At 45.2% G+C, this 16026-nt stretch overlaps 1 protein-coding gene across 1 annotated transcript in view; it reads left to right on the top strand.

The window, feature by feature from the left end:
* The window catches only part of snx7 (sorting nexin 7), a 38029-nt gene that overhangs the window by 5796 nt on the left and 16207 nt on the right, over positions 1 to 16026 (top strand). Inside the window, exons 2-7 of the mRNA XM_085467427.1 lie at positions 10720 to 10908; positions 12506 to 12616; positions 13101 to 13259; positions 13354 to 13552; positions 14806 to 15005; positions 15627 to 15713. Of these exons, the coding sequence (XP_085323553.1) occupies positions 10720 to 10908; positions 12506 to 12616; positions 13101 to 13259; positions 13354 to 13552; positions 14806 to 15005; positions 15627 to 15713 (945 nt within the window). The remainder of the gene's footprint in view (positions 1 to 10719; positions 10909 to 12505; positions 12617 to 13100; positions 13260 to 13353; positions 13553 to 14805; positions 15006 to 15626; positions 15714 to 16026) is intronic.

The raw sequence follows: 16026 nt of genomic DNA on the forward strand, positions 1-16026 counted from the left end.
TAGCTTTAGCGTTAGCATGCTGTCTGTGCAGGTGTTTGCAAAGAGCCGAAGTTATGTTAGCAGTATAATAGTTTCTGTCCGTCATGCGGTTTACACTTTACCATTACATTCTTGACCTTCTGTGCAATAAAAGTAATGTCCACGCTGTAAACTGCCCTGCAAGAGCCGATATGCGCGGTCGATAGACAAGCAGACTGACGATGACTACTCAAATTCTCGATTACTACAATGATACAACTAAGGAGGTCCCAAAATATTCCTTCCACCCCCGAATATATCCCCAGTTGAGGTCAGCAGCACCTTCACCCCCACTTTACACCCTCTGAGTAAAGAACTGCCTTCCACTCCTGAGTCACGTGACAGTTTGCCAGCCCCTATGAAAGGAACTAAATTATGTCTAAACCAGTTTACCCGAGCTGGGATAGGGTTACTAGGGCCCCAACCTGGAGCAATGCCTGGGGAGGGAGCTCCAAGGAGAGTGTCTGGTGGCCGCAGCTTGAAGAGACAACATGGGCCCGCCTTCTATAGACCCACCACAGGAGGCACTGTAAGGTCGGCTGCAGTGTTGTGTCGGACTGCAGTCGGGGAGGAGGCCCTAGCAGTCAGATTCCTATCGGGACATGGAATGTCACTTCTTTGGTGGGAAAGGAGCATGAGCTAGTGCGTGAAGTTGAGAGATACTAGCTAGATATCGTTAGGCTCACCTCAGTGTAATCCTGGCGACTAATTTGTTAGCCGATTAACTGTGGAAAAGAAATTTGACTAATTTTCAGTCTGAAATGAAGAAACACTCAGAGATTAAGTTAAATTCAAGAACTGTTTAATGGAAAACGTCGAAAACTAATACGAAAGGTGTTTAAAAGGCATTATTACGTTCTTATAATGACACATGATGCTTGGCTGAATATGACAGAATATGACAACCACTTCAATAAAAGCTGAAGTAACAAAACAATAAATCATCTAGCAATTTTCTCTGGCTTATCTGAATGACTGGTAAGTCTGGTACTGAATAGTGACAGCAAAGATTAGTCGGCTAGTTGAGTAGTCATGTACATCCCTTTGGGTCGGGGGACAGGTCCTGACTATCAGTTGCAGTCTTCTTGGAGTCACTGAGTGGGGTGATGGAGGGTGCTCTGCCTGGTGACTCCATCGTCCTACTAGGGGACACCTTGGCAAGGGCGGTGTGACCTGGAGCCTAATGATGTCTCCACAACTCCAGTTTCATGTAGAGTCCACTCTGGTGTACAGAGGTAAAATGACACAAAATGTGTCATTGTCCAAAAACCTATGGACTTACCTGTGTGTTGCTTCAGTTATTTCACATGGGCGTTACCCATGCAGGTATTCGTGTTGGATGCTGCAGAAAGAAAGAACAGCAGTTTGCACAGGCTCACCTATAAGAACCTTTGAGATCTTTGATCCCCAAAGGCGGCTCCTGTCTTCTTGACTCTACACGAGCGAAACTGTGATTGTGAGCTTATAGGAGAGATGACAGCATGCCGTAGAGCAAAAAGGTGCAAAAGAGCCTAGTCCTGAACATAAACACGAGTCGACATACACACTGATATGAAAAGCGGTTTAATGGAGGGATTTCAGTCAGGACGAGCTGCGTGCATGAAAGAAATGAAGCTACCAACAGTCCTGTTACTATGACAACTGTTGCTGTCACAGTCCAGTGCTGCTGATGAGGATCTGAGCGTGTGCAGATGCGTCCTGCATGTGGCTCAGGTATTTTTACACATTTAACACACTGCACAGCTGTACGGTCCCTGCAGCCGAGCACACATCTATGCTTCCACATCATGTTACCATAACAACCAGTTCACTCACAAAGACATACAGGGAAGTAGTTGTGAATAGATGTTAGCCGAGGGCAGAAGCATCGCTGCTGCTGTTTCTGCTTTCTGCAGATGGAGATAATGTAGAACTATCAACCATCCAGAGACCAGAGCCATGCCACGTTTGTCACCACACACCATCACAGGAGCCCGACGCTGACCTCAGACTGCTGTTAGAGGAAACACACCTGTAGGCAAAGCGTGTACGCTTCACTACTATTTGCATAAAGTGGATCATTTGAATGCAGAAGCAATAATATCCATGGTGAAAGGGCGGAGCTTACAGATGACATGGTCTGTTGTGAGGTGACAGTTTGATGGAAGTGTGTAGATGCTGTTGATGTTGTTGCACTGTGTGGCTGAATTTGAAACCGGGAGCTGCAAAGCTCACTTCGTGATGTGAATATGAGTTTGTTGTTTGGACACCAGCTTCTCTGGTCTGGTGTCTGAACTGTGCGTGTGGAGCTGTAAAGGTAGCCAAACATGGAACGATGGCTTCTGCCTCCACACTGATGTCGGCATGTTTCAGGGGCCAGCTGTAGTACCAAGGACGTGTCTGTCTACTACACCCAGCTTTATTGTCATTCAACTACTGGACAAGATATGAATGAAACACACTTTTTAGTCTCATTATATGCACTATGCTACTAAACATAACATTGAGCCCCCTGTCTTACCCTCTAAATAAGGCTGCCACAAACGATTATTTTGATAGTCGACTAGTCAGATCATCATCCATTGGAAACAATGTGCCAGGAGTCCGACCCAGAAAGAATAATAAGAGTAACATTAACACTAAGTAGCTGCGGCCATTGCTGGAAACTGGAATTGGCTGGGCTGCGCTATGAATTCTGGGATAGGTTGGTCCATGACGGAAGATGCTGACCTTGAATTTGGACACAGCTAGGATACCGGACTCATCTTCTTCTTCTTCTTTGGTGTTTAACAGCAGCTGGCATCCTTGTGCTGCCACACTCTTAAATCCTACTAGTTATTCCTGCGTCTTACAAAGCTTCAAACGACGCCTCGACTATTAAATTAGTCGTTGACGATTCGTGACTAGTCGACTAATCGTGGCAGCCATAAATATAAAGAAGGAATCATTATGAAGCAGAATATTGCACAGCTGCTGTCAGGTGTGGGTGACATCAACACTTCACAGACTCATGTTCAGTAAGTCGTGTTGTTGAGGTGGAAGGTGTTGACTATTGAGGGTGGAGCAGTTTAACAGTCGGGCTGAAGGTTTTTTACTGGACGCAGCGCGGCCTCCTCCTACTAGGCATTAGAGCAAGCACCTGTGCTTACAGGTGGTGCTTGTTCTACATCTAATGGTGTTGGTGCCACTGATGCGTGGTAAGTCTGCAGACTTTTACCGTCTGCAGCTCCTTCCCCAGTGCGTCTGCCATGCCACACAGTGAAGGCGTAGGTCAGGACGCGCTCCACCACACAGCTGTCGAAGGACAACATTCAGTCCAGCACATGCTAGGTCGTCTTCTTAATAGGTGTAGTGTTGATGGTGTTAGTCAGAGGTACGTAATGGACGGGCCGTCTACTCTATCTAATTAGAGAGCAGGGGAAGTGCCAGGTTTGCAGAAGTCCACAACTATCTGCCTGGTTGTCTGGATGTTGAGGATGAGGTATTTGTCCCCACACCATGTGTCAGGTCCTCCACCTGCAGCATGAACAACATCTCATCCTGTAGCTCTTTCAGTCACAGGTCATCGGTGTGGGCAGCTGTGGGCTGAGCACAGTGGCTGTGCAGGCTCTGTGGCCTGCAGCTCAGGAAATGCACAACTGAGCTCCATAAACTTATGAGTCATTGTTGTCTATGTGAGAGGGGGCCTGATGTAGTACTGAGTACTGATAGGAGTCCTCTGCCCCAGGTGCTGTATGCGCTTCCTTATGTAGTCAGAAAAGACGACGTGTTTTCCTTCAGGTCCTCACTGCTGCCTGTCTGAACACCTGCCAGTCTGTAGTCTCTAACATGGACACAGCCCCTCACTGCATGTAGTCCTGCAGCTTGGACACAGAACCCGTTATGACACCATAGTTTGATGAGGAGCCTGTCTACACCTATACATGGTCCTTTATCAGAGCACTTGATCAACAAACTCCAACATGAAGAAAAGTGAACTTTGTAGCTGCTCCATCCACCGTCGTTTGTTTTACACAGGAAAAATATATGTCAATGCTTTTGCATTCTTTCAGAAATGTAGCTGGGTAATTATGTCATTGGGTGAGCCACTGTCAATATGTGACATATTGAAGTCGCGTTTGAATTTGCGCTTGTTTTTTGCTTTCACTTTGCAATCGTGCGAACTGTGTATAGAGAGCGACAGCACTGATCTGTGAGTGATGATAATTTGCGCACCAATTCCTCTGACATCGTCTTATTAATCGTTAGCTTACTATGCAAACATGACAAGTGAAATCTCTCGCAGCTTAAACATGTGAGAGGTTGATCGCGCAGAGAATCGCTGAGCTTATGTGAGTCCGTGTGTAAAACCAGCAGGACATATATTTCAGTTCTGCTGAGCCAAATAAGACAGGTCAGGGTGAAGAAGTGACAGCCAAAGAAAAGCTTACCACAAAACTGAGAAGTTATGACAAATGAGACTATAAGGCAAAAAGAAAGTGCAGCTTTATGGTTTCATGGACAAAATAATTTCTGTGGCTGCCATATGACGAGCTAAATAACATGATGTTCTGCCAGGTGTGTTGTGAGTTTCCCTCGATTTCTGAGTCGACAAGCGCCTTTGTTACTGGGACCAGTAATTTTAAGAAAGACCCCATCAGACCCCATGACAAATGCAAGAAATGCATTATTGCTCAGTCTGCACTATCTTTCCCAGAACAAACACCAATTGCAAATAACATACTGAAAATAAACCAAGCACAACAAGAAGTCCTGAAAAAGCTGTTTAGAGCAGCGTGCTATGTTGCAGAGTGAACTACCTTTGGGACAATTTAGCAGTCTTTGCAAACTTCAAAAAGCAAATGGCCTCGATCTTGGTTCCACTTGCCTCTTACCCGTGACTTCAGTGGAAATGTCAGATTCAGGATCTGACACAGACTGATTCATGTTCTGCACAGTTCTTACAAGTTCATAGAAGTTTCTGTTCAATTAGAACCAAGTATTTGAGTTGATGATTGTAATTTTTATACAATGTTGTAATTTGTGTTTTAACTATTTCTTGATTAATTTTAAAGGAAACAAAACATTTTTAATTTGGGCTACTTTAATTTATTTTGGGCTAACAAAAACTGAAGAGTGCCTGCCAGAAGGGCTACCAGGGATCTTGAAATTTTGCGAGCCCTGAGTCGTATGTTTTTTATTAGGTTTAGCTGTGGATCACTGGGAACTTAGAAGCAGCATCAGCTCATTTGACCAACTGTCCAAATGAGCTGATGCTGGAGGCAGAGCACAGCCCCACACATGTGCACACACACGCACACTGTGATAGCTTGTGTGTCAGCTTCTTTGTAGTTTTGTAATTGTAGTATATAATGGTTTTATGTAACTGAGTGTTGTGAATGTAAAAGCCCAACAAGGGACAAAGGTTGAAAATCAGCAGCAGCTATAAACTCTGTGTGGCAGCTTCATGCTCCGTGTTAAACTGTGTTGTTGACTAAAAATATAAAGTGTAAAAGTTTGTGTTTTTACTGGTTAGAGGTGCTCCACAGTTTGTCTGTCCTTCTCTTCCTCTCGAGTTTGACATTTTGTCATGTCGGGGAGCTCAATGGGAGCCCCGTCCTGTTTGTCAGGACCGTGTTTCTACCTTTGCTGCACAACGAGGTTACTTCTGATTGGATCACTTCCAGATTCATCCTGTCTTTTTACACAACTTAATTAGTTCTGATTAGAGCAGGGCGATATGGCCAAAAATATTTATCACGATATATATTTGAAAATTTGCGATAACGATATAACTGACGATATAATTGATGCGAGACAAAATACAACTCCACAACATTACTAGTGCAAAAAGACAACCTTCCATTTATTTTCACGTAAACAAGAAGCTGGTTTTTATGTACATTAAAGCTTTATAAAAATTTAACAGTGTAAATGCAAATTCCTTGCTGAAAGTTTAACCAAAAGGCATTTCCAGTAGAAATGGGCTGACATATCCTGAGCATAACCATGTATAATATCCACTGAAGTTAAAAAGAGGTGCTTTGCAACTAGGGCTGGGCCATATTATACCGTTCACGGTAATACCGTTATAATGTTAGGCAACGATAGGAAAATGAAATATCGCGATAGAATATGAGTAAAACGCGCATGCGCAGTGCCTTTGTTTTCATACGCACATGGCCGATTGTTGAGTGAAACAGATGAACCACAATTGGTTTGTAAAAATGGTGCAACTTCAGTGATGTGGAACTGGTTTGGTGTTTGTCCGTTAGATACACGACAAAGCACATTTTTTTGCAGAACATGCAAGCGGCCATTGTTATTGTCGTATTTGTCGGACTAAGATGCTCTTAAATCTGGGAGTAATCTGGGTCCTAAACTCCATATACTTCAGGTCAAACGAACACTGCAGCATCACTGAGAGTTAAAAACTGTCTAAATTCATCTTTAATAAAACGATCAGCATTGCTGCTTTACCAGGTGTAACTATGAAGTTTAACTTCCAGGCATCCATGAAAACAAAATGTATTACATATATCGGAGTTAGAAGTTAGCAGGAAGTTAGCAGGAAGTTAGCTCGCTAGTTTCGCTAGTTACCCAAGCATGATATAGCATGTTCTGACTGAGAGATTTCTGAAAACATTCAAACGTACAGCTCTGCTATCACTTCCAACATAGATGAAGACAGGAAACTAAACAGCAGTGACGTTTGTAGGGTTACTGAAGTTGGGCTAGCTGGTATATAATGATGTGCTACGTGATCGCTAGCGACACAGCTATGTTAGCATAACATAAACAGTGAAGCTGGAGGACGAACACTAACACTTTTCCACTTATAAAAGTTAACGTGAAGGTTCCTGATAGTTAGAGACAAATGCAATCGCATGGCAGGATGCTGTAAACGGACCAAACTTCAGTCAGGAGAACAACTGAGATAATCCATCCACAATACGAGGTTAGTCATTAATATACTGCAACAACATGGGAATAGAGCAGCTGCCAGAGAATTCAACATTAAGGAATCAATGGTACAGAAATGGAGGAAGCAAGAAGAATGAGTTTAATAAAGTTTGATTTATCTGACTGCTTTGTTTCGCTTAATGTGCCTTATAATCCCGTGCACCTTATGGTCCGAAAAATACGTACGTAATAGTCGAGTGTTTTGACCGATGCATGAAACGATACATTTTTAGGCAAAAGTTGTAACGGTCGCTATTGTCTTTGTATTTATTACATGGCGTGCTGTAGGGCTGGGCCATATCATACCGTTCACGGTAACACCGGTACAATGTTGGGCAACGATAGGAAAATGAAATATTTTATGTGAAAGGGACACAAGGGATGTGTTCCACATGTAAGAGTCCAATGTATTTATTTTATTTAGCTATAGATGGAAAAACTCCATGTGCTGACAGGTCGGAGAGAATTACATTGGGGCAAAAAAGTATTTAGTCAGCCACCGATTGTGCAAGTTCCCCCACCTAAAATGATGACAGAGGTCAGTAATTTGCACCAGAGGTACACTTCAACTGTGAGAGACAGAATGTGAAAAAAAATCCATGAATCCACATGGTAGGATTTGTAAAGAATTTATTTGTAAATCAGGGTGGAAAATAAGTATTTGGTCAATAACAAAAATACAACTCAATACTTTGTAACATAACCTTTGTTGGCAATAACAGAGGTCAAACGTTTACTATAGGTCTTTACCAGGTTTGCACACACAGTAGCTGGTATTTTGGCCCATTCCTCCATGCAGATCTTCTCGAGAGCAGTGATGTTTTGGGGCTGTCGCCGAGCAACACGGACTTTCAACTCCCGCCACAGATTTTCTATGGGGTTGAGGTCTGGAGACTGGCTAGGCCACTCCAGGACTTTCAAATGCTTCTTACGGAGCCACTCCTTTGTTGCCCGGGCGGTGTGTTTTGGATCATTGTCATGTTGGAAGACCCAGCCTCGTTTCATCTTCAAAGTTCTCACTGATGGAAGGAGGTTTTGGCTCAAAATCTCACGATACATGGCCCCATTCATTCTGTCCTTAACACGGATCAGTCGTCCTGTCCCCTTGGCAGAAAAACAGCCCCATAGCATGATGTTTCCACCCCCATGCTTCACAGTAGGTATGGTGTTCTTGGGATGCAACTCAGTATTCTTCTTCCTCCAAACACGACGAGTTGAGTTTATACCAAAAAGTTCTACTTTGGTTTCATCTGACCACATGACATTCTCCCAATCCTCTGCTGTATCATCCATGTGCTCTCTGGCAAACTTCAGACGGGCCTGGACATGCACTGGCTTCAGCAGCGGAACACGTCTGGCACTGCGGGATTTGATTCCCTGCCGTTGTAGTGTGTTACTGATGGTGACCTTTGTTACTTTGGTCCCAGCTCTCTGCAGGTCATTCACCAGGTCCCCCCGTGTGGTTCTGGGATCTTTGCTCACCGTTCTCATGATCATTTTGACCCCACGGGATGAGATCTTGCGTGGAGCCCCAGATCGAGGGAGATTATCAGTGGTCTTGTATGTCTTCCATTTTCTGATGATTGCTCCCACAGTTGATTTTTTCACACCAAGCTGCTTGCCTATTGTAGATTCACTCTTCCCAGTCTGGTGCAGGTCTACAATACTTTTCCTGGTGTCCTTCGAAAGCTCTTTGGTCTTGGCCATGGCGGAGTTTGGAGTCTGACTGTTTGAGGCTGTGGACAGGTGTCTTTTATACAGATGATGAGTTCAAACAGGTGCCATTCATACAGGTAACGAGTGGGGGACAGAAAAGCTTCTTACAGATGACGTTACAGGTCTGTGAGAGCCAGAGATTTTCCTTGTTTGAGGTGACCAAATACTTATTTTCCACCCTGATTTACGAATAAATTCTTTACAAATCCTACCATGTGGATTCATGGATTTTTTTTTTCCACATTCTGTGTCTCACAGTTGAAGTGTACCTCTGGTGCAAATTACTGACCTCTGTCATCATTTTAAGTGGGGGAACTTGCACAATCGGTGGCTGACTAAATACTTTTTTGCCCCACTGTATGTCAATAGAATATGGGTAAAACGCGCATGTGCAGTGCCTTTGTTTTCATACGCACATGGCGGAAAAAGCATGGCGGCGACGGAGAATGAGAAGGGCGAAAGGGGATCGTTGAATGAAACAGATGAAACAGATGAACCAGAACTGGTTTGTAAAAATGCTGCAACTTCAGTGGTGTGGAACTGGTTTAGCTTTCGTCCGTCAGATACACAACAAAGCACCTTTGACTTTTCTGAAAGTCGACAGAGCCCCTTATAATCCCGTGTGCCTTATGTGTGAACTCTGGTTGTGTTTACTGACCTCGAAATTTTATGTGCACGGTGCTCGGAAATCTGTCAAATGTTTCAGTAAGACTTTGCTAAGCTACGACGCCGCACCGCTTGATGGATTGTCGGAACATTACGGCTATTGTAGGCGGAGCCTCGCGGAGTGATACGTACTGTGCTTCAACATAATGTTACCGTATTGTGTGTGTTTAACCTCTTTTTCAGTTTTGTGGATATTATACATGGTTATGCTGAGTAGAGCAGGGCGATATGACCAAAAATATTTATCACGATATACATTTGAAAATTTGCGATAACGATATAACTGATGATATAATTGACACGAGACAAAATACTTTACAACTCCACAACTTTATTAGTGCAAAAAAACCCAACATCAATGTATTTTCACTTAAACAAGCAGCTGTTTTTATGTGCATTAAAGTTATATAAAAATGTAACAGTGCAAATTCTTTGCTGACAGTTTAACCAAAAGGCATTTCCAGTGGAAACTGGCCGACACATCCTCAGCACAACCATGTATAATATCCACACAACTTATCATACATATCCTCATTAAGAAATGAATATAGACACCACAGTGGCCATCAGAACCATGAAAAAAATATTGCTGTAAACAGTTTATTTTGCGACACCACGAAAGAAATGATAGCGTAAAATGAAACAATAGACGTTTTCATATCGTCATCAGATATATATCGTTATATTGAACAGCCCTACCAGCATGTGCAGCGACGATGAGGCAGAACCAGGTCGCTCTGCAGCATGGACATGGTTTGGTTCTGAAAAGTCTGACACGGACCAGAAAACTGTGCTGTTGTACAAATGATGGCACAAACCGACCCCACCTCAGACTCGAACACAAACCTCTTCTACCACCTACGCAAGAATCACTTGGAAGAGAAAGTAAACCTTAGACTCAAAGGTTGGAGCAGGCTTTTCCCCGCAGCACGCCGTGTAATAAATACTCACAAAGAAACAACTAAAAATACAAAGTTTCCAGACTCGACTCCAGGTACACGACGCCCAGCTGAAAACACGGCACACAGGTCGAGTTTCCTGAGATTCACTGATTTCACACAAAAAGCACAGGTTTGTGATCTACCTTGTTATTGGGATGAGAAATGTTTATATCAGGATCTGAGATTTTGGTCACATTGCACAGCCCTGTTTCTTCAGAAACTGCATAAATTGTTTACTTTCTACAAACATTCATTAAGGCTTTCATCGAGCAAAGCCTTGCGTCTATAACAACATTCAACATAAACATGTTCACCAGTTAAAAACTTCAGATGCTTTGGTGAAGAGAAAATCTCTCCTGAATTCATTTACTGACAGGAGTGCACACACAGCTGACACTGATGTGTTGTTGACATATAAAGTGAGTGAGGCTGTGTTTGCACTTTCTCTGTGCTCCAGAATACTTCCCTGCCAGATGGAAGCCCCTTGCCCAACTCTCCCAGCTCCATGGTCAACCAGTACAGACTGGAGGACGATGATGAGGGCAAAGAGGATGCCAACACTAAGGACATCTTCGTCACCGTCGACCACCCAGAGAGCCAAGTGACGGCGATCGAGACGTTCATCTTGTACAGAGTGGTGACCAGGGTGAGGTGGTGGTCCTACATCAGCGTGGTCACATTGTGTCTCACACACACTACTGCTGTTTGGATGCTTCCTGCCGTTAAAAGCATTTAGTCTCTGTAGCGTGAACAGTTTGTAAAGGCAGACTGCACAGGTGCTGCATTTTATCTATGTGAGGGAGCGGGACTGAAAACAGTTGAAGAGTTGGCATAGTGTGGCCCACACCGTTAAAGGGGTGGCCCACACAGTTATAGGGTTGGCCCACACCGTTAAAGGTGTGGCCCACACAGTTAAAGGGGTGGCCCACACAGTTATAGGGGTGGGGTGTTTTCAAAGTGTTGACCACAGAAAGATCCTTACTGTGACAGTACTGTCCACCTCTGTGGTTTTTATGATGCAGTTTGATGTCTGATTGCACTGTGAAATGAAAGCATGGCATGAATAAGCAATTGGAGTTCAAAAAGAAATCATGGAATCAGTTTATATTCTAAGCTTTTGACTCATCAAAGTCGCACCTTTGCAGATATAACAGCTGAACACAGCCGTGGCTTCTTTCTACGACAGAAATCAAATCTTCTCCCATTTCTGTGCAGAAGTTCCCATAAATGTGGACCTTGTAGGCTGCTGTGCTTTCACTCTTATGTCCAGTTCATCCCAAAGCAGCTCGATTCAATTCAATTCAATTCAATTTTATTTATATAGCGCCAAATCACAACATAAGTCGCCTCAAGGCGCTTCATAGATACAGAGAAAAACCCAACAATCATATGACCCCCTATGAGCAAGCACTTTGGCAACAGTGGGAAGGAAAAACTCCCTTTTAACAGGAAGAAACCTCCGGCAGAACCAGGCTCAGGGAGGGGCGGGGCCATCTGCTGCAACCGGTTGGGGTGAGAGAAGGAAGACAGGATAAAGACATGCTGTGGAAGAGAGACAGAGGTTAATAACAGATATGATTCAATGCAGAGAGGTCTGTTAATACATAGTGAGCGAGAAAGGTGACTGGAAAGGAAAAACTCAATGCATCATGGGAATCCCCTCGATGGGGTTTAAGTCTGCAGACTGTGCTGGACCTCCATGTTTTCAAGCTCACCATCTTGTTCTTCTTTCCTGAGGTGGTTCTGGCACAGCTTGGATTTATGTTTTGGGTCTTTATCCTGCTGTAGGATGAACGTCTGACCAACTAGGTCCATACCAGAGGGTCCTGCATGGTGCTGCAGAACGCTGTGGTTTTGGTTCAGGGAGCCTCTCACTCTGTACAAGTCACCGACCCAGCAAACAGCCCCAGACCATCACACTTCCTCCTCCAGGAATTAGTAGCAGAAGCTTTCAAGGCTCGATCAGCCTCCATTGCTGCAGAACACATTTAAACCCAAGTTGTGTTCCCTGAAAAAGGGCAATTTGTATAATTCTGAAATGTACATTATTTTTCAGTTTTGGGTGACCTTTGTTTAACTTCTGTCAGTTCACCACTTATGTTTGAACCATTTCAAGTAATTCGTTGGACTTGAACAACTTGAATTGCAGTAAAGAATTGGCATGTTCAAAAAGCTTTGAGCAGTAAATGTCTGTATATGTGTGTGTTAACAGATACTGTCTGTACTCATGTCTCTCTCTACAGACCACTCGGAGTGACTTTGACTCCAGTGAGTACGAGGTACGGCGACGCTACCAGGATTTTGTGTGGCTCCGTAGCAAACTAGAAGAAAAGCACCCCACACTAATCGTCCACGTACGTATCAGCTCACCAGGTCACTGCTCTACACAGCTGCAGGCTGCTGCACACTACTGCAAGGCATGTGCATGCGTCAGTTCATTCATTCACAGTCACAGGCTGCAGGACCATTTCTTTGCTTTCTGTGCTGTTGGAACATGAAAGATTGTTGAGGTCTGAAGTTCAAGCAAAGCCACCGTCCTCATTTCCAGCTCTGTATGTGTATGTTGGTTAGCTTACTGCTCTGCCAGGACAGAGCTACTCTTAGGTGTGTTTGTCATAGAGAGGATATCTCTCATGTGGTCGCCTCAGGCGTGTAGCCCCACCCACCTGCTGCTCATGCAAAGCTGCTCTGCTAGAATTGACCAATGAAAATAGACTGCTACGAGGAGTCTAATGCATCTCGCCCTCTTCTGCACTTTTCTGGACAAAATGGGGCGACGTGGAACAGCTCCCGGTCTGATATCGCCGTCTCTCATGCTTCTCTCGTTTCTGTCTCCAGCCCCTCCCAGAGAAGTTTGTTATGAAAGGCATGGTGGAGCGCTTCAACGATGACTTCATTGAGACGAGGAGGAGAGCCCTGCACCGCTTCCTCAACAAGATATCCGAGCATCCCATCCTGTCCTACAGCCAGCACTTCCAAGTCTTCCTCACTGCACAGGTGTGTGTCTGATGCACGGATGCACACACCACACACACACACTTCTGGTTTTAGAATGAATTGAATTGTGACTCGTGGTATTTTGACCCTCCAGGATCTGGCACCTCACAGGAAACAGGGACCGGGCTTCTTGAGCAGGATGGGGGAGACGGTGAGAGCAGTGGCCAACTCAGTCCGAGGCCTCAGAAGCCGGCCTGAGGAGTTCGCTGTGATGCAGGAGTACGTGGACGACTTCAGTAACAAGATGTGCTGCATGGACAAAGTCAGCCAGAGGATCATCAAGGAACAAAGAGGTATCCGCTGCAGGCTCTCCTCCCAGAAGGACATGGCTCTTATTCCTCCATATCAGAGGAGTCAGACTCAGATGCTTCCTGGCACCCTCTGTACATCTCATATAGTGTACACAGTTTAAGCTGCTTTAGCCTGCATACAGCTGCAAGCTGCTTTACAACCCAGCACAGCTCCTCCCCTCATGTTGACCCAATGAGTGATGTCTCTGTGGTCACTGATGGAGAGATGGCTGAGCCATGACTGCACATGACAACACGAGTCTTCTTTGGAGGAGAGTTCCTCTTACTGAGGGTACATTATCTCTGTAAACAACATATTCATGTGCACATATTGTTCCACACCTTGTTCCTCTGTTACAGTGTCACCAGTATCCACGGTATCACTGATCAGCTGTGTAGGTGAATTGTGGGTAATACGTGTTTTTGGTCCAAGTGAAAAACTCAATTTCTCATGCTCTGTTCAGACACTTTGTACTTGTTCAAACCGGTTTACTCACTTTAATACAGATTTTACTTGCTGTCAAATCGTGTTTTGTTTTTTGTATTTTAATTTATTAGAAACTATTTTAATCTACTGTTTTGTTGATGTCATTTTCTCTTTGTAAGGTGACCTTGGGTTTTAAAAAGGCGCCCTCAAATAAAATGTATTGTTAGTAGTAGTAGTATGGCATCAAGCCAATTAAACTGGCGTAGTGATCTGGTCCCATCTGCAGGGCTCCTCTGTGGCAGGACGAGCAGTGCCAGAGCTACAAATGACCTCCTGCAGGCCACCGTTGTCAGTGCCTCTAACCACACAATGAGAAACTAACTTCATGAGGGTTTTCCTCATGATTCTGCTCCAGTGTGTCTGCCAGATATCCTTGGGCAGCACGCTAACCCAAGTTACTGTCTGAGTGTAAGCGTGTGCGTTAGAGGGAAAAAGTGCTTATATGAACAGATGTCAGTGGGTTAGTGAGGTAAGTTATACTACAGGCGTCTGTGGGCATCCAAACCACCGAGCAGCATTTTGCCGCATCGTTTTCTCGCTTTGATCTTCAGGCTGTCAGAGTTGGACTCAGCCCTCTTTTCCATTTGCCACCCTCCTCTCCTAACACGTTACCCGCTCCGTGTCAGTACAGACAGCAGCCGCTCACGTGATGTGTTCACAGTGTCTCACCCTTTACTTCTTTGCAACGCTTCCTGTGACCTGCTTCTGTGTAGCTAACAGCACCTCCTGGTCTGAAAACGAGTCTTTGTGTTTTCCCCTGTGCTTCCAGAGTATGTGGACGACTTGAAGCAGTACAGCCCCACCTACGCCCGGTGGGGGGAGTTGGAGGAGGAGCTGACGGAGCCGTTGAAGGGCGTGGCCAGCTGTGTGGTGCAGTGCAGCAAGGAAGCAGAAGAGCACATCCAGCATCTGTCTGAGGTCCTGGTCCCTGCCCTGCACGAGTATGTCCTCTGCGCTGAAACGCTCAAGGTGAGGCATGAGCACGCTTCACCTGTGATGGTGCTCTGCAGGTGGGGCTTGATGCAGAGCAGCAGTAAGACAAGGTGTGATGTCAAAGTTGAACACCGAACACTCGAAGCGCTGTGCGCTCATTCAGGGGCTCGGGGGAACCACGGGGTTCCCTGTCTGGGACCAGTGATCCAGACTTAGGGGGACAGGCATTGAACCGACAACCTGTCCGACCTCCTGAGCAGCAGCTTCTCCTCATTGTGTTTCTCTTTAAAAGTGCAGTGTTAGTGGGCCTTAGCATGTAGCATGGAGGCGACACTCCTGCCACTAACAGCAGAGCAGACACAGCACCGTGTGTGGAGCAGATGCTGGCTGTGACTCAGCCACTCCACAGGTAACATCTGAGAATCACTGTGGAAGTGGAGCATGCAGCAGTGTGACCTTTAACCTAACAACTTAACCTTGTTCATCCAGCTCTGGGAAAGCAGGTGTGTGACAGAGAATATGGAGACAAGAACAAAGTGCTGCTCTGTGATGCCATGTGTGTATTTGCAAATGTCACATTCTTTGTGTCACCTGAGTGTGTGAGTGAAAACGTCACAGCGTGTGCGCTGACAGCAGGTCTCTGGTGGTTTGTGGCAGGCTGTGATGAGACGGAGAGACAACATCCAGGCAGAGTTTGAAGCCAAGAACGAGGCTCTGCTGACCAGGAAAGTGGAGCAGGAAGCAGTAAGTTTAATTTGATCCACACATGCTGATAAAAAAGCACGCACACACTTTCCTCCTCCCCTGCACCTGTCAGAGCCAGCCGTGCGTTTGCGGTCATCTCTGAGATTAGCTGTAATAAAGTGAGGTGTGCAGTGGGCCTCTCTCGCAGGGCCGCCCTCACCTCATATTGGGAAGGAGGAGAGGGCTCCCTGGGAGGATTATCTAAATATCCCTGCTTGGCTGGAAGTCTGTGCCGAGCTCAGAGTGAGTAAAAGCTGCTGATATTACTTCCTGCCGCGCACTGACAGCTGATCGTGGCAGGAGCAAACTTCCT

Source organism: Copadichromis virginalis, linkage group LG9 (genome assembly GCF_057382275.1).
Source record: "Copadichromis virginalis isolate Kocher_CV1m ecotype Utaka linkage group LG9, C_Virginalis_male_GT1.1, whole genome shotgun sequence".
In the NCBI taxonomy this organism is placed as follows: Eukaryota; Metazoa; Chordata; class Actinopteri; order Cichliformes; family Cichlidae; genus Copadichromis; species Copadichromis virginalis.